Here is a 22,428-nt window from a genome sequence, read left to right on the forward strand (position 1 = left end):
AATATATGAATTAATCGTTTATTTCTATCTAGCGGCCAAAAAATGTAAATTGTAAAATATTATTTTATATAAATATTGTTTAATATATTTTCCTTCTATTCTAAAAACTATTTTTTACGAACCTTTAAATATGCACACAATTCCATAAAAAAGTGATATATTAATTAAAATCTTGATTTTTTTAGAAATAATATTATAAAATACTTAACTGTGCTTATTGCGTTTAACACCCGGTTTTTATACAGTTTTTTTCAGAAAAATTTGTGTTTAAATCTATGTTCGTAATTATCTCAAATATTAATAAATCGGAAAATTGTCAATAATGTATGATATGTTCCGTATTCGCGCTTTCATTAATAAATGCGTAGGTACTTTTATTTTTAAAATTCTATAATACATGTAACGTGTCAACTACATGTGCGATCACATTGTAATAAGCGCGTTCTGAATACGGGGGTTATGTTATTAATATTGGTGATATTAATTGGAATAATGAAAAGAAGGTAGGTCGTTTACGTAAAAAAGAAAATGGATGACTAGTCCGAGTTAATAATGCGATATCTCATATATAAAATATCATTCTTGACAAAACGAATTGCACAGATTATTAAATTAAATTAAATTTATTAATATTTTTAATTTAAGAGTATAATATTAAATTAAAAACAAAACTTATTTCACATATACACACAAAATAATTATTTACAGCGATATAATGAAAATATTTTATAAATATATATAGTAAATATTATTTTTGTACAGTCTATCTTATAATTTAAACAACTACGGGGCGATACTTTTTTGAGATATTGAGAACCCCTTCGACAACGAACGATCGGTCTCCAAAAGCCGATCTACTGCCGAGACCACTCCTCTTGCTCACGGGCAACTTCGCGGTGGTGCTTCAGGATATCTACGGCGAAAACGCTGAAAGATTCGCTGCCGTAACAGTCGGACCGGGCGCATAAATCAGCTGCACAGACTCGTGTGAGAGAGGTGACGACGCCGGCAGACCACCCCGTCAATAAAATGCAAAGACGGAGAAATAAAGTTAAAGATAAGCCGCCCCCGGACCCACGCCGAGAGTACTTGGACGCCGAGTCCAGCGATGAAGCGGAAAGGCTCGGTAAGATTTACGAGAAAAATATTAAACGCACCCACTTCTCCGTTTCAACTTTCTCGATTTTCCGCTCCTTTCCCAACTTTGCTTCTCTTCGCTCCGCCTGTCCTATTTTCGACACTTTCGGGCCCGTCGTTTTCAACCTCTGTCTCATACGACCTCGTCGCGCGCACTCCAATTTCGCCGTTAAATCCGAAGATACCGCAAAATCGATCACGGAACAAGCAACACACTCGTGAAAGGAATATTAAATACTTTCGTTTTTCACAATTCTCAACTTGATCTGTTATCCGCTTTACTTCGACCTCAATCTTTTCCAAATACCGCAATTTCCAATTTTCACAAATCGCGACACGTTTATTCCATTACCGCTCGATATATCGGCGATCGATAGATGTGACTGATACATTTTTTAATACTTCATTACAGCGCGGCGCTGATTAATTAAGCAGGATTGGCTTATTTAATTCATTTTCTAGTTTGCAGCAGTCATTACCGCGAACATAATTTCCTCGATACTTCTACAAATATTAACAAGGCAGCAATAATAACGACCACGTTAGCCATAATGTGGCTAATTTGAAGCAAGTCGCTCGACAGGGACGCGCGCTCAAATTTGGACACGGATTCGACGATGGCCGCGTCCAATTTGCAATTACAATGGCTGTTTTGTATGCTCCCACGAGTGCATTTGGTAACCATAAATTCCGCGATAACTTTAAAGACAAAATATATGTAATATATGTACGATTACACGTCGAGAGTACTTGGTATTAACGAGCCAATTTTCATTTCAATTTCAACAATTTCAATAATTATGACATATCGTACATAAGCCGGCCACTTGCAACGATTAATCGGTCATTCGCAGGTTCCGCGCTGTTGCAGGTTCCTAATTTGTCTCCAGGATTATGGTAATTTACCCTTCGACCTCGATCGTACCCGCCGTGTGTTGGAAGATGAACCTAATTCGTCCTCTCACGAGTTCTCATGGTACTTGCACGATTCAAAAGTAGGTAAACTGGATAAACCGATAATCTATATGCAAGCTGCCTGCATCTATCCGCCCTGACGCAAACTAACGTTATTATTCACAATTCTTCCCATTCGAACGCGATAGAATCTACAAACCCTTAATCCGCAAACAATTAACGTCACGTTACGTATGATCGAGAACGGCGATTTCATCATTGATTAGCTGCGGTAAAATGCTTCGTCTGATCTCCCATTAATTCACAGAGTCGAATGATTTCAATTATTCGTGCGACAAAGTGACTTTGACAGTGCATTTAAAAAGACGAGAAATTGCAGCTTTTTATTATCTTTCACTCCTATTTTAAACATATTTGTTTTAGAAATATAATATCTTGTATTTATAGTGTTTGAGATTTAATATAAATCGCGCATTGTTTTCAGATCTAGCTAAAATTTTAGATATTTTAGCAAAACTGTTCTTTTCATGTGTTCATTATTTTTTTATTGTGAAATCCGAAAATTCGGGCCACATAAAACTAATAATTATTTTAAGAACAACGATATTTGAGAGAAATATGTACGTGAGACTGATAAGTCGTTGCATGTCGCCAAAGAAGACATTGTCGTATCTGCATAATGTCCGCCATCATAGCGGGATAAATTGCCCCAACGTGGCCTACGGTAGCGTCTCGATCGCGACGCGACGTGTTTCCTCTTCCTTCGATTTACTAGCTACTCGCGATTTATAGTTCCTATTAGATTGCCAAGAGTAAAGGCGTGGGTGGCAGAATGGGCGGCGGCGATGGCCTAGCGATGGGACCGAGACGTGGAGAAGGCCTGAGGAATGATATCGGGACGAATGAGAGACCCTCTTGGAACGAATGTCTTCTATTTAACCCGGATGGTGAATTTAGGAGGGCACATCGCGCCGTTCCAATTGACGGACTAACGAACGGCCGGCGCGCGTCCTTTGGAATTTGTTTCCTCTTTCCAATGTCCTTTATATTAGGCCCTTTATATTAGTTACGAGGTCGCCTTTCCGACAATAAATGTCGCAGTGCACAGAGAGATAGAATCTCGTTTTCCGAATCCACTTGTCGCAGTGCAACCGCGGCATTACTTGCGATCTAGATCTACCACAGAGGTTATCGAAGGGGAATATTGTTGCAGGTGAAGAAGATGTGGATGAGCTACGTCCGATATATGAAGCGGATGAATTAGATGAATTGGTAAATTGAGTATTTTTCTTCTATAAAAACATGTGTATAAATACAGTGTTCTTTAATTATATCAGTTATTAGCAAATATAATTACGTTTAAATAATTACTTTAAAACAACTTCAATTGCACATTCTACATCGGGACAATATACTTTTAGAAACAGTATACGATGTTGTTGAAAAATAAAAATTCATTTATTCGTTTGGATTAGAAGGAAGTATTCAGAAAAATTCTACACCTTTTCTCAGGTTCAGAATGTTAAGGATATGACGACTCTGAGCGGTCTGACGGACGACGATTGGACGTGGAAATGCGACATGGACATTCGCGAGTTCTTCCACGAACCGAGCATTCCGGTCCTCTGCATTTATCACGTGAACGGCAGTCTGACCACAGAATTTTCATTTCCTACGGTTCCCGTGCACGAGCTAACCTACTTCGTGAGACAGCCCAACGAGATTCTCCGCCCGGAGAACTTTCGCGAACGCATTCTCTTCGGGTCGATGAACGACAAGGTGGAGAGCCATATACTAGGAATCATCCAGAATATGTTCGCGCCGATTTTCTTCGCAATCGAAACCTGGCCCGACAGTATCCTTCGCTACTGCCCTCTCTGTTATCGCATTGCAATTAATTCGCGTAACTAACGTGAAAAGTTTCACGTAATACCGGGCCAAACGGCACGAATCCGTAGAACGAGTGAGCTCGACTGTATAACGATAGGCTAACAGGAAGAGTTGGCGAAGTTTCTTCATTTTTTCACTTCCCTCTCTCTCTTTTTTTTTCGTTTCGTCTCAGTAAATAATGTACGTGTACAGATCGCGAGTTACGGAACTTTAATTGGGTCCAGACACGATATTCCGTCGGTCTTCTCGGCAACTCCCCGAGTGACCCACTTGAGGTTGGGCTTGGCCGTGTAATGTAAATTCTGTTTAACTTTCAAATCCCGTTGCGCGCGCGCGAAACGCTCGCGACCAGTTGATTTTGTAGTGGGTGGTGATTTAAAGTTTTTCGCGGATTTAAATGTACGTTTAAAAAGCTTCACCAGCGAAAGGCGCCCAAGGGAGACATCGCGCGTTTTATCTCTCGCTCGAATCCATGATTCAATCCGATATATATCTGTTCTGATATATATGATCGATTTTTGCGAAGCAATTTCAATCCAATCGAACCAATTGGGTTTTCGAACATTCTGCCGTAGTCAATTTTATTGCGTAAATTCTAGTCTTCTTGTTTCCCTCTGGATAACACGTGTAATTAGTGCGTTCTACTCTCTAAATTTATAATATACAGTTTTCATATTATCACTTTAATGCTTCCTCAACCCTTCATTACTTAGCGTAAAGTGTCCAAGATATACCCGGCTTTATAAATTTGTTAATATATAAATATTATTTATATACGTTATCATATTTGAATTGTTCCATAATTTTAACAAATTTGTATTATACATATTTTGATCTACTTGGAAAAAACAATTTTGCTGAAGTATTTGAAAATTTAGACAGACATAGATCTGAAAATAATTTTATTAAACTAATAATTATGTAGAACATATAAGTATGATAATAATGCGGTAAAAAGTTGAAAACAATCAATTTGAGGGTTCTTCATAGTTACATTTTGGTGGCAACATTATTTTCAAATTTATGTCTAACTATACAGGTACAGTTTTAGAAGCTTTATAAAACCATCCTTTTTTCGGTAAAGGATGTATAAAATTAAACGTATATTATTAATATTTATTTAATTGTGAATTATAAAAAAAAACAATGAAAGTTGAGATATAATATTGGGATATCAGAAATATCTCAGTGAATAATTATCATATCAGTGAATAAATTATGTTAAAAAGCTAACTGAGTAATGTAGGGTTGATTACTATAATGTTTTTGATTGATTATTTAGATTTTTGTATTTTTTTCTAACAAAACTGATATCTAATGTTTCCGATCAATCGATGTAGTAGAAGTAGATAATAAAAATTTGATGATGCAGTCGTAATTTAGGTGTCAATCGTATCAATTGCGAATAATCCCGCATATACGCTAAAGACGATCAATAAGTGGTTGTAGTTTCAATCGACAGCAGTGACAAAGGAGTCACGACGGGCCAGTCTCACAATGCCAAGGGCGATCATCGCTATCGCCCGTAGTTGCTCCGGCTTAAGGTCATAACAATCTAACGTGATGACATTACCAAGTGAATTTCCAACTTTAGCGCTGCAATCCCGTTACCGCAACGCACGACACAAAGTTCCGGCCTGGTCTCGCGGGGGGACGGGACGGGAAAGTGGGGACGCCTGGGAATTGCACGAAAGTTATTATTACCATAATTTTCGGCTAAATGCACTGCACAACTCACCGCCGCTGGTAAATCCAGCGTCGATGTTTGCCCGCGTACGCGAACGGGATTACTCCGCCGTCGAGTTAGAAACGATTGCATTGCATTCGTACGGGAGCCACTTCATTATTTCTAATGGATCCTGAGCGGATTTTAACTGGATCGAAGCGTCGCTTTGCTAATTGTGTCAGGACGCCCAACAACTCCGCTCGCGCGTCGCGCTTTTTATCCTCCCGAATGTGTACGCAGCGATCATGGATTCAGTCTTGATTGAATTATGACTTAAATTCTTCTTCTTATAGCCATACAATTAATACGATATAATTAACGCAATGCTTGTAAAACGTACGTGTTTACTTAGTGATAGTTTTAACGAAATTGACAAAACATTTTACACGGAAAAAAACAATTTTGTTAATTAGCTAAATACAGATTTGAAAATAATTTGGTTGAACCATTAAAATATGATAATTATATGATGAAGAGTATGATGAGCTATAAAAACATTTGACATTCTAGTTTCAGCGTTCTATATAATCATTTTGATAATTCAATAAGATTATATAGAACGATTATTTTCAGATTTAGCTAAATTTTTATTTCAGCAAAACCGTCCTTTCCGTGTAAAGATATGTAAAAAAAAATAGATAATATTGCTTCCTTATTTAAAATTTAACATACTAAAAAACGTAATTTTCGAGTTATTGCCAGAAATGAGGTAAATAAACATTACCCTATCTCATTAAAAAAAAAATTGAATTTAAAATTTTAATTAAAATGTAATTATCAAAATTGTTAAAATCGTTTTCTCTTAAAAGATTATGAAACGAAAATGATGGAAATAACATTTTATATTATATGTTAAAAATATATTCTTTTCTCATTATTTTGTCTCATTATTTTGATTAATAAAAATTTCTCTTACTTTAAAAAAGAATTTTTCCTTTTTTGGGGGGAAATTTAATTCTTTGAATCGTGTCACTTTTAAAGTATGGAAGCGATATGATGCTTTTTTTTACATTAATCATTAAGTTTGACATCTGGTTCACTTCAAGTGCAGAACAATCGTGTCCTTTTTTCAATTTTTGTATTCGCTAAGATTTACAGCTGCACGCTTCGGTTGTAAATTGATGTGACAATGACGATGTAGTGTAGTCAATCACTTTCGATATACAGCGGACAATTCAACTCAATAAATCTCCATCAGCGGACGTATCGCGAGGATACATGCTACAATTCTATGTGATAGACGCCGAGACAGCTTGAACGGTATAAAAAATAGTGGTATTGGGAACAGCGATAACGAGGTCCGATGTCGTATCACGTTCCTGGATTTTCTTTTCCTTAATCGCACCAAAACACATGTGTGAAAGCGGACTTCTGCACCCAACTGGACACCTTCTTGTGCAATTTAACGGACCTCACGTACAAAATGCTGGGCTTAACCGTGATATATGTACCTCTGGAGAGTAGGGAGTTCACCACGAAGGAGGGTAGCGCCGATAAGGAGTTGGTGAAGAGGCTGGAGGGTGTGGTGGCCTATTGGAACACCCAAATCAAAATAGCCCTCTCTGACCAGGAACAAGCGAGTCCGCACGAGTTACTGTGCCTCGACGACGAATATGACTTCTGGACTTATCGATGTAAGTGCTTACTCCTAGGAAAAGACGTAGTGGCTGCGAGAAGAGAAGAGAGAGAGAATCGTTTCTCGATAATATATGTCCGGAAATTTCTTAGGAAGGAACAAAAGTTTCCTTTAACGCGACGTTTTAACGAAATCCCTCTTTGTAACTCATAGAGTTAGAAAGAAACTTAACATTATATGGAACATTTGATCGCACGATATTCATAACTCTTACATCTATTTGTTTTATACAATTTATAGGTAAATAAATTGAGAATTTAAACTCAGAGAGAAAGACATAAGAGTAATATATAAAGGTAACAACTATGCGAGTTTCATTAAAATTAATGCATTAGTTGAATAAACTATTTTATTGAAAATAAAATAATTATTTATTCAACTATTACATTAATTCTACGTATTATATAAAACTTGTATATATACGATTAACACTTTTGCAGTTGCCATGTGTTACTGTAAGTATAGAAATTTTAGGAAGATAGTGTACAGTCGTTGCTATATTAATTTGTTTAAATATGTGTTTTTTTCTCTTTACATCAGACGACAATCTCTGCGGTTTGAATTATCAGCTACATAAAGAAACGGTGGAGCTTATTATCAACATATTATTGGCTGCGCAGTCCACTTATATACGTCAGTTCCTCATGTTGAAGGACGAGATCGAGTACGGTACAGTCGAAGCGAAATCGAACATTGAGTTTCTGAGCATTCTGGAGGACACTCTCGCCGAGTTGAAGACTTGTACAACTCCAGTGAGCGTGGCTCAATATCTGCCAAAAATGATGCATCTCTTCAGAACGATTTGGCTGAATTCCCCTTTCTACAATACCCGCGAGAGGATAAGCAATCTCTTCACCGCGCTCAGCAACCAGATTGTCGTCATGTGCAAAGGATTTATCAATCTGGCAGATGTATTTGCGGGGAAAACCAGAAAAAGTATGAAGATTTTTGACGAGTGTATCAAACTGTGCGAGGATTATAAGACTCTCTATCATAAGGTAAGTCTCGTTGAAAATATCTTATAATAAATTAATAATACATTTTTTACACACAAGAAAAGAGAAAGAATATAATATACATATATTGTAATACATGTAAAAATATTTTTACAAAAACATAAAACATTCTGTGAAATATTATGCGTTTTAACTTATTGTAATATTATATAAAATTGTAAAGTAAGATAATTATACTCGCGTACAGCAAGTCATGTCCCTTTTCAACATTTAATTATTACATACACGCTACCAAAGTTTAATTTAAGTCAAAACTTCTCTTGAAATTTTTGAATAAGAGAAAAAATATTTTTATCAAAACAACTTTAATTAATTTAATAAGTCTCTGTAATAATTATATCGATAAAAAAAGTATTTCCAGAAAAAAATACACACATATTTATTTTAATCATTAATTAAAAAAATGTACATCTTTGTAAAGCACATGTAAGCTCAAAGGCCGTTTTGTATCCTTATATATGATAAGGTTCGTATAAAACATAGTGCTTTATGCTGTCTGCAGATTCACCTTCCGTGAGTTAAACTCCCATTAAATTATGTGTGCACGGCTACTTTAGCTACTTAGAACCCTTGTTGGACAACCCGAGGATGAATTTCTCCGTTAATGCTGAAGTTACAAAGTGATTTTAGTGGTAATTGTGATTAGACATGATAATTCAAAGTGAAGCAAGGCAGCCGTGAATTTTCAGTGAATTTAAAGTCAAACAAATAATTGTTTGTGATAACGCTTAATGGAATTAACTTACAATAGCGAAAGAGAGATGGAATGCCTATGTATGACGCGAAGGACGCTCCTTACAAGTACAAAGTGGCGAAAAAGAGCTTTCGCTTTAAGTTGAGATTGCAATATAACACCGACTTACGCTTTTCCCGTGGGTAGATAAGCCAGAATAGAGATGGGAATTGGGAAACGATGTGACGCGACGGCTCTCTCGACTACTTGTTCTCGAGTTGCGCTAGGGGTTAGCACGCCATGTGCCCGAAGGGATAGGTGACACGACTTCTTAGACTTTTGTGCAGAAATCCGTGCAATCGCGTTACATAGCGGATTTCACGGATCGCTAACGCGCGTATTCAGTTCTTCCGGTTCTTCGCATTTTTACACTTTGTGTAATACTTCGTATATCACGTAAAAACGGATAGTAGTAATGAAATGTCCTTCTAAACATTTTTTCAACTTAAATAAGATCGAAATGAAGTCGCACAAGATTTTCGCTGTTCACGAATTGACATAACAAATCTTCCGTTTTGCTTAGTTCCTACTTTATATTTCTGTTAGAGAAGAATTCAAATACTGGAATATATTTTGTTTCAGTATCAACACTTAAAATTTTAATTTACATCTCTGATCAACCAATTTAGTGTATACTTATTAATATTTATTAAACTGTTTTTTCTGTTCTAGATCGCGAGTGCTCACATTAATCTCACACACCACTCATGGGACTTAGACACGAAGAGCATATTTCGTTACATCAACGTTTTCATCGGCAGGTGTCAAGATACGATAGAGATTTGTCAAGCAATGATTGATTTTGCAAGGTATTTTACAAATACTACACAGCATATAACCAACGATAAACTGCACACGTTATCTCATCTTTTTACTTTTACTTTTATTTTCCATTTGTAAACAACTTTTTTTAATTTGCTGCTGAGTATATAGAATAGTTTATTTTATTTTTTCTTTATGGTTGAATAAATGTAAAGTAATAATTTTACTTATTTTTTTACTGGACTATTCTATAAAATATAACCATTGTTATATTTTATAAAATATAACCAAGTAATACATAGTTCCAATGTTTTTTTTACACAAAACTTTGAATATAATAATAGATAAGAATGACGTTGGTTGATAAAATTTCATTTTTCTCATCTTAAGTTGATATAATAAGGTTTTTATAATATTTTATGTCCTGATTTTTATAATATAAATATGTTTGCCAAATTTAATATATATATATATATTTATTTATTTATTCTGTTCATTATAAAAAGTTTTAAAAAAATTAATTATTTTTATTATAAAAAAGACCTTATATACATATGTATACACACAATAAGCTGTAGTTAGCAAAATATTTAAGGTTTTATTTTTTAAAAAAAGATACGATTTTATTATAACGATACTAATTTTATTTTCAAAATCAGCATCAAAAGATACATAAAAATAAACAAAAATTATTCATTTAATAAAATTATCGACCTGTAACAATAATTAGATTATTCCAGAGTTATAGAATTTTCTCATATAAACATTAATATTTTCGTAATAGTAGCTACAAGTTACTATATGATTTTTCAACGCAGATTAGATGAGACTGCTCAAATTTTAAGTCCTAAATTCAGTGGTACAAATGGCGAAGAACATGAAAGGGTATGCCAAAAGATTGAAAGACTCTTTTATGATGCTCTGAGTAAAATCGAAGCGATTTCATACAAGATTTTCGCCGTTCACGAATCTACATGGCATGATGATATGATCATATTTCGTACCGAAATGAGGGACTTGGAGATAATGATCGAAAACTTGATAGCCATAGTCTTCATGAACGTCAATAATATTCAAGAAGGAATAGAGAATTTACGGAGTTTCTACAATTACTTAAATCGAAGGAATTTGAAGTTTCTATTTGATAGCAAAAATAGCAGCGTAAGAAGGACTCTCTTAATGATTTGTAAATAGAAATTATTTTTAAGAAATAATTAGTTATGGTCTTATTTTGAAAATATTACAGAAACTTAAATAAAAAAATAACGATATTTTGTAATAATTTTCCAGAAAAAAAGCTGACATTACTTAATATCAAAATAACATCTAAAATGTCAAAATGCTAATGTCAGCTTATATTTCTGGATTATTTTTATTTGTTTTACCTGAATTTTAAGTAAATCTTTTTAGAGATTTTTAAATTACTAAAGTCATATTTTAAATTGTTGAAGTAATCAGTAAAATTTAAAACTAATAATTTTCAAGGTGTGGCAGATCTTAGCCGAAGATATTCAACGGACAAAGCAGGAGGTTTTGAATGAGAAGGAAGAATATTCGTCGATCACCCCTTACTACGCCGGTAGAGCGTTGAATCTTCGTTTGAAAGGTGATCGTCTATTATCGACGCGAAAGATGTTGGAGAAGGCCGAATGGATGCCCTATTGCGGCATGAGCGAAGAGATCTATCATCAAGAAGATATCGTGATCAGATCCATCGAGGACTCCATGAAGGAACTGCACGTAAAATGGTTGCACGATGTCGGCGATAACCCGCGCACGCGACTCGATCGCTGTCTGATGCGGCGAAGTGACAGCAAACCCGGCTTGCTGGAGTGTAACATCGATCCTAATATTCTGAATCTCTGCCGCGAGTGTTTCTATTGGATCAGCTTGAGATTTAACATACCCGTGCACATACAACAGATATACGACAAGTGGGATACGTTACGCTTTATCTACGAAAACGTCCTCGCCGTCACGTTGGCATACAACAAGATTATTGAAGGTTTGTTTTCAATAATCAATTATCATGTATAATAAATTTTGTGGAAGAAAATATTACTGCTTCACTTTTTAGAAAAATTTTTATTGCTCTTAATAAGAGGACTCTTTTTATTAAGAGCAATGATATGTTAATAAATGCAATAAAATTTTAATTATCTTAGATATAATAAACAATTTTATGATAAAATTTAACGATGTAAAGATTAAAAAAATAGTATTCCTCAGTTACACAAATCAGTATATTTTTTTTATATTTGAAATAGGGAATATATATAGTATTTAGTTTCCCATAGCTTTTAATGTGCCGAATTTATGGATGAAAATATTCTATAACGGTTTTTGAGAAAAATCAAGTTAAAAAATGTATTCTCTGCTAATTTTGAAAATTTATCGCTAATAAAACTGATCAATGCGCAAAACATTTCGGAAAAAAATTAATGCTTGAATATTATTTTTTAATGTATATACGATATTTATATGTATACGATATTTAATTACAAAAATGTTAAAGAAATACATTAATATTCAACGTGTAATTAAAACAATTATTTTTGTTATCTCTGTAATTTTTTTTTAATGCATACAACCGGGATTTATTGAAAAACTCAACAATTTTTGCAAATTATTTTATATAACGTTGCATTTTATAACTCACGTGTGGATATACGTGTACAATGAATAGAATGAAGCTAAATTTATTTTTCCTAAGCTATAATGAAAAAGTCCCCCGGCTAAAATGTGAGTGCTTATGCAAATATCATGATGACACGATTCAAACAGGGTATATGTCCGTAATGCACGCGATGAAAGCGACATTCTTCGTATTTGCAGTCACACGCGATGGTAGCAAAATATTCTTGCAACGTAGCGAAACTTCTATTTTTCAGCATTGTCGCTGACAGAACGTGCGCTGTTTCGCGAATTAATTCGGCAGCTCGACCGGAAGATCAATCCCGGCTTAACCAAGCTGACGTGGAACACGGATTACGTGGACTCGTACATCGAGAATTGTTTCAACGAAACGGCCAATGTATGCTTAAAGTCTCTTACCTCGTCCATGTGCGAAGACCATACATTTACGTAATATGTACGGTAACCGCGCGGTAAAATTTAATTTTGAACTTTCCAAGAGAAGCTCGTTCACTTGCAATTGAACAATTAATTACGAAGTTCCGTGCCTCGCGCAAACAAAATAATATCATCATGTCAATATATGAGTGCTTCAGACAAGACATTAATCTAACCTGGGGGGGGGGGAGAGTAATCATATTTTTTTGTACATACAAATGATTATCTATATATAGAATATTTTTACATCCTAAATCGTTATTATTAGCAATATATTTTATATTATTTTCCGATTTATTGGTATTGGAAAACATTAATAAATATAAATGTACACTTATAAACAGCATTTCCGTTGCAAATTTTCGATGAAATTGCATATTTAAAGGTTCATATAGTCAAGAAATATAAATATGTCAAAATAGAGGAAACGACGTATAAAACTTTAGAATCGGCGAAACCTAAACACAATTTACTTTTAACTGACAATTTTATATTTTATATAGGTAAATTGAATGATAAATAAATTAAATTAATTTGTTCTTTTTTCCAGTTTCAAGACTTTATCGATATTTACAAAAACTCGAATTCGGAAATCGTAAGAATTTGTGAAACTATCTGTGATGCTCCAATGATCAAGATAAGGATTAATTACACGTACACATTGTCTGCATTGGAAAAGGAACTTTTGCACGTAAGGTAGAATTTCCACTTCGCATTGTGCTGTCGCAAATTCAAGCGCGTGACTGAAACTTAACGCTTAGCGAGCGCGCATTGGTCGAACTTTCTCACTTTCCAGAGATGAGGCGTTCCAAGTTATGACTCAAAGACTCGATATGGTATTTCTGAACGTCATGGAGATTTATGAGGGCTTGAAGAATGTAATACAAGAGGTACAGCTTCCTTGGCATAAATATACGAAGTATGATCAAATATGCCATCTTTTTATAACTCTAGAGAGAGAAATACAATTTTTATTTTAGCAATATCATATACTGTAAAGCAGTAATGTGTCGCGGTCCGCCAATTAATTTTTTGTAACCAGCTGCATCGGATCGTAGTAGAAAATATAAAACATTACGCTTCTCGAAAGATTTCGGTATATTGAAAAATGACTTTCAATTCGAGACAAATACGCATATCACTAATAAAGTATCAACACGTTCCATGCCGCGTAATAATTCACATATTTTCGACTTTTCATTTAGGTTGTTTGATATTTTACCTGTAATACACATTTTACTTAACATAACTAATAAGCACAAACCGTGGTATCAATGGTATTATGGACGATTTTAATCTAAAATTAGCGCGGCATAAAACATATGATATAATGAGTACTACTTGTTTTTCCATGTTACATCGTACTTATTTATTTATAATATTTATCCAGTGTAAAATGACAATGGAATCGACATCGATTCCATTGTCATATTTCACTGGATATTATTTATTTACTATTTATTTTTGCAGTCTATGTCTAAAGTTACATCCTGAACAAACATTTCTTACTAGATCAACTTAAAAATTTACAGCAAAATGCATAATTTTTTAAATATTTTCTGTGAACTCCTGAGCAAGTGCCGCAGGGCACACTGGCTAGGTTGTAGAAAATTTTTGACGAGTTGTGTCAGAATTTTTCCCCTAAATACTACACAAATATAGAAATGGCCGAATAACAAAAAGAATATCCGCGGAGAAAACAAAGTATGTTGCTCACCCTCGGGTTACACAAAGCAATTCTTGTGTAACAAAAGTTGGAGAAGTAAGGACCGTACTTATGGCAGATTCGTGTTACGATATGTCGCTCCGTAACGTGACTGCTACCATGTGCACGTAGCTTCTCGGTTAATTTAAAAAGTCTTGAAGAGTTATAATCTCGCTAAACGAGCATTTTTCCTGAAATAAAATGTTATCTATTATTTTTTTTATAATTACTTATTATTTTTTTATCTAAATTATTAATAAACTGATTAAGTTAATATTATTTGTCGCCTTTTGTATTTTAATTGTAATTTTTAAGTCATTATATATAAATAAAGTTATATATAAAAAACATTTTTCCAAATATAATTTACGCATTGTGTTTCGCTAATTTTAATTAACCCAATCTATTACTTTGTTTTCAATATTATTAGATATTAAATTATTTGAAATAAAAAAATAATTGATAAAAGATAATCGATTATTGAATATTACGCTTTTTCAATAATACAGTAATATATATGCAGTAAGAATTACTAATTCTGTGTAAAAAAATTATTATAAAAGTTGAAGTTTTAATGTTTAAAAAGATTTCTTCATGAATTAAATATTTTTTCAATTTCAACGCTTTCAACGCAATTTGAGATAAGCGCATCAAATTTTCTCTTAACATGTCCGCATGTTCAATCATTCTAGTTTATTTTATATGAAAATTAAATTCTTTGTATAAAAGTACTAATTTTTATATAACCGCTCGATAGATTGCTATATTTAACTTCATTATTGTTTCTTTCTTCCTAGAATCGAGCAGAATGGAAAGATTATTTAATGAAAATCGATACGGTAATTGAGGAAGCCATCAGATTGTGTTTGAAGAATTCTTTGACCATCGTGTTCGAAGCTCTTCATGGCACTGACATGACAGGACCCTCGCCTCTTCTATTAATGCAAGCGGATATTATCGATAACAAAGTATGTCCATAACTATGCATAACATGCCATGCAACAGTATTACATTGTTTCATAGTAAAGTTCTTGCGTATGTAGAGTGATAGTAATAATTTAACATTTTTCAATCTAACGATATGACAAAAATAATTTAGCTATAATAATTATTTCGTAAATTGTATAGTTATTTAAAAAATATATATATATAGAAAACACGAGCAGCAGCTTAAAGTAGTTTATGGACTTATCTAGATAAGCTTCATGCCGAACCTCTTGGAGATAGCTACAGTGATTGGAAACATTTTGAATATTTTACTGGAGCCTTTGAAAGATGTCTCGCGGCTAGTTAAAAAGTTTAAAATGCTTCTAGATAAGAGTTTACCCTTTTTGAAGTTGTATAAAGTGGACAAAGAATTGATTGAACTCCAACAAAGACTCAATGATGGTGCTGTATCATAGAGCTTTTTATGACTACGTTTTCCTTTATAGTTTTATTTTTAATTGCATTTACATTAATTATTGTAATATAATTATTAATATCTTCGAATTAAAAACGCTTCAAATCATTTTTGATCAGAAATTGATCTCAATTTATATATATAAAATTCCTACTTTAATTTTTAATTTTTTAAGATTTAACGGAAATATCTTGTTACGTACACAATTAATATGTAATTTCAAAATTCGATAACTTATTGATTTTAATTTAATACTACTTTCAATGCTATATTGATCTATCAATTTACAGAAGTAAATTACTGTTTTGCTCAAGTACAAAATTATGTCAAGATTTGGGAACCTTTCAAAGATGTATGGGAAATAAATAAAGACTTATACATACAAAGGTAGCATAACAAGTATTACCATAAAAAATATTTTAATTTATATTTTGTTTGTATAACAAAATATAAATTTAAATATTTTTTCAGAAAACTTATCAGAAAACTTATCTAGAAATTGTTATTTGTATTTAACATGTTACTTGATTTATGTAAACAACTGCTACATTTTACAGTTATAACATTTATTTAAAAATAATTTTTATAGACTTTTTAAAAAAAAAAGAACAAAAAAAGCATTAGCAATTTTATTTGTATACATTATACATGATTTTAATCCGTATAAATATATAATTTAAATTTTTGTACGAAACTATTATGTTTTGCTTATTATTTATCTTGTAAATTAGATATGAAAAGTTGAAACCAACAGCGGCATCCTTTGACGCAGACATAAGTAAATACCTGGAGGTGATGAATAACGTCCAACTACAGGAAACGATGGCGACAGTGCATTTTCTAGATATAAATTTTGATGGATTGAAAGCTACTATCATCGAACATTGTTCAATCTGGCAACAGAAACTCACCGCACTTTTATTACGCATGACCGATGCAATGGTCGACCATGTTTATCATTACATCGCTGAAAATTCCACAAAGTTAGTTATCCGTATGGATTGTTATTCAAAGCGAAAAGAAGATTGCGTTTAGGATTAAAGAATTGCGATCTGAAAAAAGGATTGCGGAAAAAAATCCTTTTATATCTCAAAGATTTTTACTCATATATATCGTTAGATAGTTTACATATAATAGCTTTTTGCGATGTGATAAAAGGAATTGAAAGCATGTTAAATCATATAAAGTTTTTCTTTCTGCAGATAATTATTTGAAAGCTGCATAAATTATGAATGAAATTCATATTTAAATACTTATCTGAAATTAAAGAGCGAAAAATACGCACATAAATTTCTTCCTCGTTTTTCAATTCAAAAGAATTAACCGTAGTTCGTACATTATTTCTATGCTCATTACTATGCTAAAAATTTTTTTCCTAGGGTGTCCGCGTGATCATGTATTCCGCTCTATTGCATAATTGAATCTTTCAGTTATATTCGTTTTCAGTCGTCGATCGATACTATTAATGTAAATTTCCTCAAGCTGAGCGGAACATTGGAGAGGCGTTGCTCGCGAGGCGTTACTCCCATAAATCCTGTCGCGGGGCCTTTTTGAATTTCGAACTGAATCGTACGTGAATTCATTCGTTTGCAGAATAACGAAGGAACCGACGGATCTCATCAGCATGCAATCCGCGCTGCAATTGTTCGAGAGGCTCACCGCCGAGATTCCGAAAGAGGAGGAAGAGTTCGCCAAGATTCAGGAGCAATGCCAAACTTTGGGTAAACCTCTAAATGTTTCTCTGCGCTAAATAAGGAGGTCGATGCGCCATAAAATCGTTTGAGTTGAGATCCATATATTATTGCTCAAGAATGTGCAACACGATTTGCAAGTTTTATAAATGTGTTAGCTGTGCGTTATTAGAGAGTCTAGAGACATAGGTTATAATTTCAAATTTCAAGTTTAATTACAAATTAATTCTGAAGGTATTGTCTTTATTTACATTTATGTAATTATGAGAAATTATGCATTCTTATAGTATACCATAGAGAAGAATGTATCATTTATTATTTCCAGAAAAATACGATGTGCCTCTGACTTACGAGTTCAAAAGAAAATTAAAAGACATCGACCGCTCCTGGACAGCTTACTTGGAGTTACTTGCCACGTGCGAAGTTACTTTACTTGAAAAAAAGGTACGATATTCTCTTGGTATAAAAGAAAACTTCTTGAAACTTTGTAATAAAAAATTGAGTTGCGTCGACGTTGGCGTCAACGCTACTTAAAAGGGAAAATGAGATGTCAATTAATACTTTCCCAATTTTTCGACGTTACTTCACCACGCATTAGAAATTCTTATATAATTAAAGAAATTAGTTTTACGTAGTAAGAATATTCGAGTATTTACAAAGTTAAAGTTAATTATTTAAAAAAAAGTAGAAAGCGGAATACGCAAATTTCTCTTACTGTTTTATTTATAGTTTTTAATTATATAAAATTCAACATTTATAATCTGAGAATAAATCCTAAAAGTACTTTTATACTCCAGCGGTGAAAAAATGTATTATTATTGTTATAAAATTTACTGCTTTGTATGAATTTAACATACTTTTTCTTTTTTAATAACTATTCTTTAGAAACTTTTAAATATAATACAGTTCTATCAAAAACTTGCAATAAAAGAATATTATATGTTATTACTAAATTAAAATCTTAATTTTTTTAGTAATACTAATCTCAAATTTTACACATATAAGTATTTATATAATAAGGGTATTCTTTTTAATGATTAATTATTGTCTTAACGTAACCATAGGAAGAATTTAAACAAATATTGCTGACTGATTCGACGATGTTTGAAGAAGACGTATCCTCCTTAATACGCAAATTTAACGATACTGGGCCTTTCACATCCGACTGGAATTCAAACGGTAAATTGGTTTACATGTTCTTATCCGATGTGTAAATCCACGTTTGTTGCGAGATAGAGTCGAGTCACTGCATAAATCAACTGCCATATCTTTTCGAGCGTTCCCCTCGAGACAATGTATATCTTGCGTTAGAACAATATCTTGTAATCTTTAATAGATTTGCATGGCAATGAATAGCGTAAAATACATTTTAAACCTTGACATTAGATAAAAATATTTATTATTATATAATATTTTATTATATTTTATTTATAAATTAAATAAGGAAAAAGTATAAAAAGAAAAAGTTTTAAAACACAATGTATATTGGATATCAGACAAAACTTTGATAAGAATATTCTACAATTTATTTGTTATAATGAGTTAAACGCTTGAAAAAGTGCGTAGTAATAGCTGTATAATTTGAAATATCACATCTACGTAAAAATTTTACAAACCAAAATAGAACAGAACTTTCAACGAGTACCTTTCCTATTGCAGATTGCAAACTATTTATTCATAGCACGCTTTTTGCACTACGTCCAACTGTTTAAAATGCGTTTGTCGATTCCGGATCGGTTTTTTTCACGTGAACTTTGCCTTTATAAACACACGAGCAACCATTATGGTAATCCCGTGTATTGTCGGCTACAAGCGTTAAGTGAATTAATGCAGCAACTTGGTCATAAAAAATTAATTGACTTTAACCTGGTGTATTGTTCATCGAGAATGTTATTTTATTTTATCTATAATGCAGTTATCTGACGGTATTATTACATTACTGTTATAGACGCTTCAAATTGGATAACTGTCTTCTGGAAGGAAATACATTCCTTGAGAGACAGGGAAAGTCTGTTAAAATCACAGCTGACAATTTTTGGCATAAATTACCCGGATTCGCGAGAACTAGAGCAACTCGATAAAGTAAATGTCGTTCGTATATACCATCTTCGTGCACTTCCACGTGCTTATTCGACTTCTCGATGCTTTTCTACTTGCGAAGGATGTAGCAGTGATCGAATTGGTGTGGCAATTGACGGACGAATGGAACGACGCTTGGGAACGCTACAAAACCGGAAATTTCTGGACGATAGAATTGGAAGAGATGGACACAACCGCTAATATCCTTCTACGGAAACTCACGAAACTCTGCAGGGAGCTCAAAGAAAAGAATTGGGAGATCGTCGAGAATACCAGGTGCGACCCAGTTGTAATCCAATTTCGAACGCGCGGTAAATATGTGCCGCCCTCGTGCATTTTTCACGAGGCGCAAAGTAGTGTTTGCGAGCCATCCTTTAGCAGGATGTCAATTTATCGGTTCGCGAAAACTAGAAACCGGTCAGCCGCGTATAAACTGCACTCGTACGATGGATAGCCATTTTTCAAAATGACAGCAAGATGAGAGGGATCGTGCACGGGGACGTAATCGACAATAATTGTTGATGATTGGTTGGAACATCAAATATCAAACGTTGTAGCGAGTGAACCTTTTTGCTAGATTTTTTTTGTAACATATGCGAGAAATCCAAAAAAAAAAGTTTATCGAATGATACGTACCTATGTATGATCAATTAAACAACACCAGTAAAAACAATTACACGTTTTCGTTCTCCTCTTTGTTTTTTTTTTTATAAGCGTAACATATTTAAACCAATGCAGTATCTCGCAAGAAATAACGCAAAGGACAGAATATGCTTAATCCCATGTGTTACACAGTAGCGCTTATTAACCTTTGCACCGCTAAAGCACAAGGTTTACGTGAACTGCCAAGCATACTTGTACCACTCCTTTCGACGATACTTTTTGAAACTAACGAAGTACACGTTCTATAAATGGCTACGTAATTTCCAACAGCTAGAATTTAACTTATTTTACTAAACATGTAGAAATGAAAAGAAAACATAAAATATATCTTCTGCTTAGTATACAAAAAACATTCTTTATATAGAGGAACGTTTATTTATGATGAGTGTTTTCTATATTTTTATTTTTAATACTTTTTTAAATATACACATATCGCTTCCCTTCTTTAAAAATAATGCAATTAAAAAAATTAGGTCTTTCAAAAAAGGATAAAATATATTTTTTAATTTTGTCGGTTTTACTAGTTAATTGAAAAAATCAAAAATTGTAAATAAAACTAATATTACTAAGAGATAATATTACTTTGTAATTAAATCGCGTCTAAATTGTATTGAGTTTATATTTTTAGATTTTAAAAATACTTTTAAAATTTGTATGTATCTTAATGAAAACGACAAACATAATTATTCTTTTTATATAACTGATTATACTAAAGAGTGTATATTCAGGTCAAGGGTCGATAAATTTCGACATACATTACCACTAATAACGGTACTGAAAAATCCGGCGATAAAACCTAGACATTGGAAACGAGTTAAAGATACGATCGCTGAAGATTTCGACGAGACGTCGGAGGACTTTACTCTAGATGTGATAATTAAAACGCAAATGCACAATTTTGCGGAGCAGATTAGCGAAATTTCTAACGCAGCTACGATGGAGCTCGCCATTGAAGTCGTAAGCTGCCGTTAATGATAAAAGTCATAAAATATTAATCGTAGAATAGTATTTTGCAAAACGTACGAATTTAATATGACAAACATTTTAGGGACTCCAACATATTAAGGAAACTTGGAAAGAGATGCCGATTACAATGATCCCGTATAAAGATAGAGGAGTATATAGATTGAAAGCTATAGACGATGTAATTCAGACTTTGGAAGATCATCAGGTGCAACTTTCGTCCATGAAGTCAACAAGGTACATTACACTTGCTAAATGAATTTTCGCGTTTACATCTCTAATGATACTGAATTAAGTTAGCTATATTGGATTTTCCCAGGTTCGTAGAACCATTTGCCCAGGAAGTCGAGTACTGGGAACAGACACTGTCGACGATCAGCGAAGTTTTGGAAATGTTGTTGGTAGTACAGAGAGGATATATGTACCTTGACAATGTATTCACCACCGAGGATATCAAGAAACAACTTCCAAAGGAGACAGACGATTTTGACAAAGTGACAAGCGAGTTGGCTGAGCATACGTCAAGGATGGCTTCCCACGGTTTAGCGTTGCCAGCCACTCATATACCACGTATGTATTAAAGAAATATATTTCAAGGAAGAAATTTATTTTTAACATGACATTATCTTAATTGAATTTAAAAAAAATAGTTATGTAGACTATATATTTTATCGCGTGCATACGAATAAAAATTTGACGAGTGTACGCAACGCGGTTTCTTTAAAAAGAAAACTTTTTGTTTTACGTACAAGAGTATTTTTTTAATTTAATTATTCATTTGCAATACAATTTTTGGACTCTCGTAATTGAAACTAATAAATTAAGGGTGCATAAGAGTCAATGCTCAGTTTTTGGTGGACAAATGTAAATATATTCAAAATTCCTGTATTTTATTCCAAACGTTAAAGATATAAAATTAAAAAATAAATTATGGCTAATTTAACAAATATTTAAGAAGTGAATAAAAATGCAATAGATATAACAGAAGATAAAAATTCTAGTAACATTATAAATGTTCTCCATTTAAAGTTCTCTATT

The 22,428-nt window shown here is 33.2% G+C and overlaps 2 protein-coding genes across 2 annotated transcripts in view; both read left to right on the forward strand.

Moving 5' to 3' along the window:
* The first annotated feature begins 1,029 nt into the window (after positions 1-1,029).
* LOC108777582 (uncharacterized) lies at positions 1,030-3,963 on the forward strand. Its single transcript, XM_018544507.1, has 4 exons — positions 1,030-1,126; positions 1,957-2,132; positions 3,199-3,324; positions 3,565-3,963. The coding sequence occupies exons 1-4, from the start codon at positions 1,030-1,032 to the stop codon at positions 3,961-3,963; spliced, it is 798 nt and encodes a 265-aa protein (XP_018400009.1).
* A 3,113-nt stretch (positions 3,964-7,076) lies between these two features.
* kl-2 (dynein heavy chain 2, axonemal kl-2) overlaps positions 7,077-22,428 on the forward strand; it is a 43,874-nt gene continuing 28,522 nt past the window's right edge. The window contains exons 1-20 of the mRNA XM_018544515.1: positions 7,077-7,302; positions 7,845-8,302; positions 9,726-9,862; positions 10,634-10,976; positions 11,301-11,820; positions 12,707-12,843; positions 13,438-13,583; positions 13,684-13,777; positions 15,390-15,560; positions 15,789-15,981; positions 16,285-16,381; positions 16,726-16,977; positions 17,588-17,715; positions 18,011-18,129; positions 18,750-18,864; positions 19,634-19,767; positions 19,847-20,040; positions 21,156-21,384; positions 21,476-21,627; positions 21,710-21,960. Coding sequence (XP_018400017.1) covers positions 7,092-7,302; positions 7,845-8,302; positions 9,726-9,862; positions 10,634-10,976; positions 11,301-11,820; positions 12,707-12,843; positions 13,438-13,583; positions 13,684-13,777; positions 15,390-15,560; positions 15,789-15,981; positions 16,285-16,381; positions 16,726-16,977; positions 17,588-17,715; positions 18,011-18,129; positions 18,750-18,864; positions 19,634-19,767; positions 19,847-20,040; positions 21,156-21,384; positions 21,476-21,627; positions 21,710-21,960 — 4,081 coding nt within the window. The 5' untranslated portion in view covers positions 7,077-7,091. The remainder of the gene's footprint in view (positions 7,303-7,844; positions 8,303-9,725; positions 9,863-10,633; positions 10,977-11,300; positions 11,821-12,706; positions 12,844-13,437; positions 13,584-13,683; positions 13,778-15,389; positions 15,561-15,788; positions 15,982-16,284; positions 16,382-16,725; positions 16,978-17,587; positions 17,716-18,010; positions 18,130-18,749; positions 18,865-19,633; positions 19,768-19,846; positions 20,041-21,155; positions 21,385-21,475; positions 21,628-21,709; positions 21,961-22,428) is intronic.

This window comes from Cyphomyrmex costatus, unplaced genomic scaffold (assembly GCF_001594065.2).
Source record: "Cyphomyrmex costatus isolate MS0001 unplaced genomic scaffold, Ccosl1.0 scaffold449, whole genome shotgun sequence".
Classification (NCBI taxonomy): Eukaryota; Metazoa; Arthropoda; class Insecta; order Hymenoptera; family Formicidae; genus Cyphomyrmex; species Cyphomyrmex costatus.

What these genes read in the sequence shown, in the direction of transcription:
- LOC108777582 (XM_018544507.1), top strand. Translation starts at nt 1,030, where the DNA reads ATGCAAAGACGGAGAAATAAAGTTAAAGATAAGCCGCCCCCGGACCCA. An exon ending in CGATGAAGCGGAAAGGCTCG is followed by an intron (nt 1,127 to 1,956) that starts GTAAGATTTACG and finishes ATCGTACATAAG; the next exon opens with CCGGCCACTTGCAACGATTA. An exon ending in GGTACTTGCACGATTCAAAA is followed by an intron (nt 2,133 to 3,198) that starts GTAGGTAAACTG and finishes CACTTGTCGCAG; the next exon opens with TGCAACCGCGGCATTACTTG.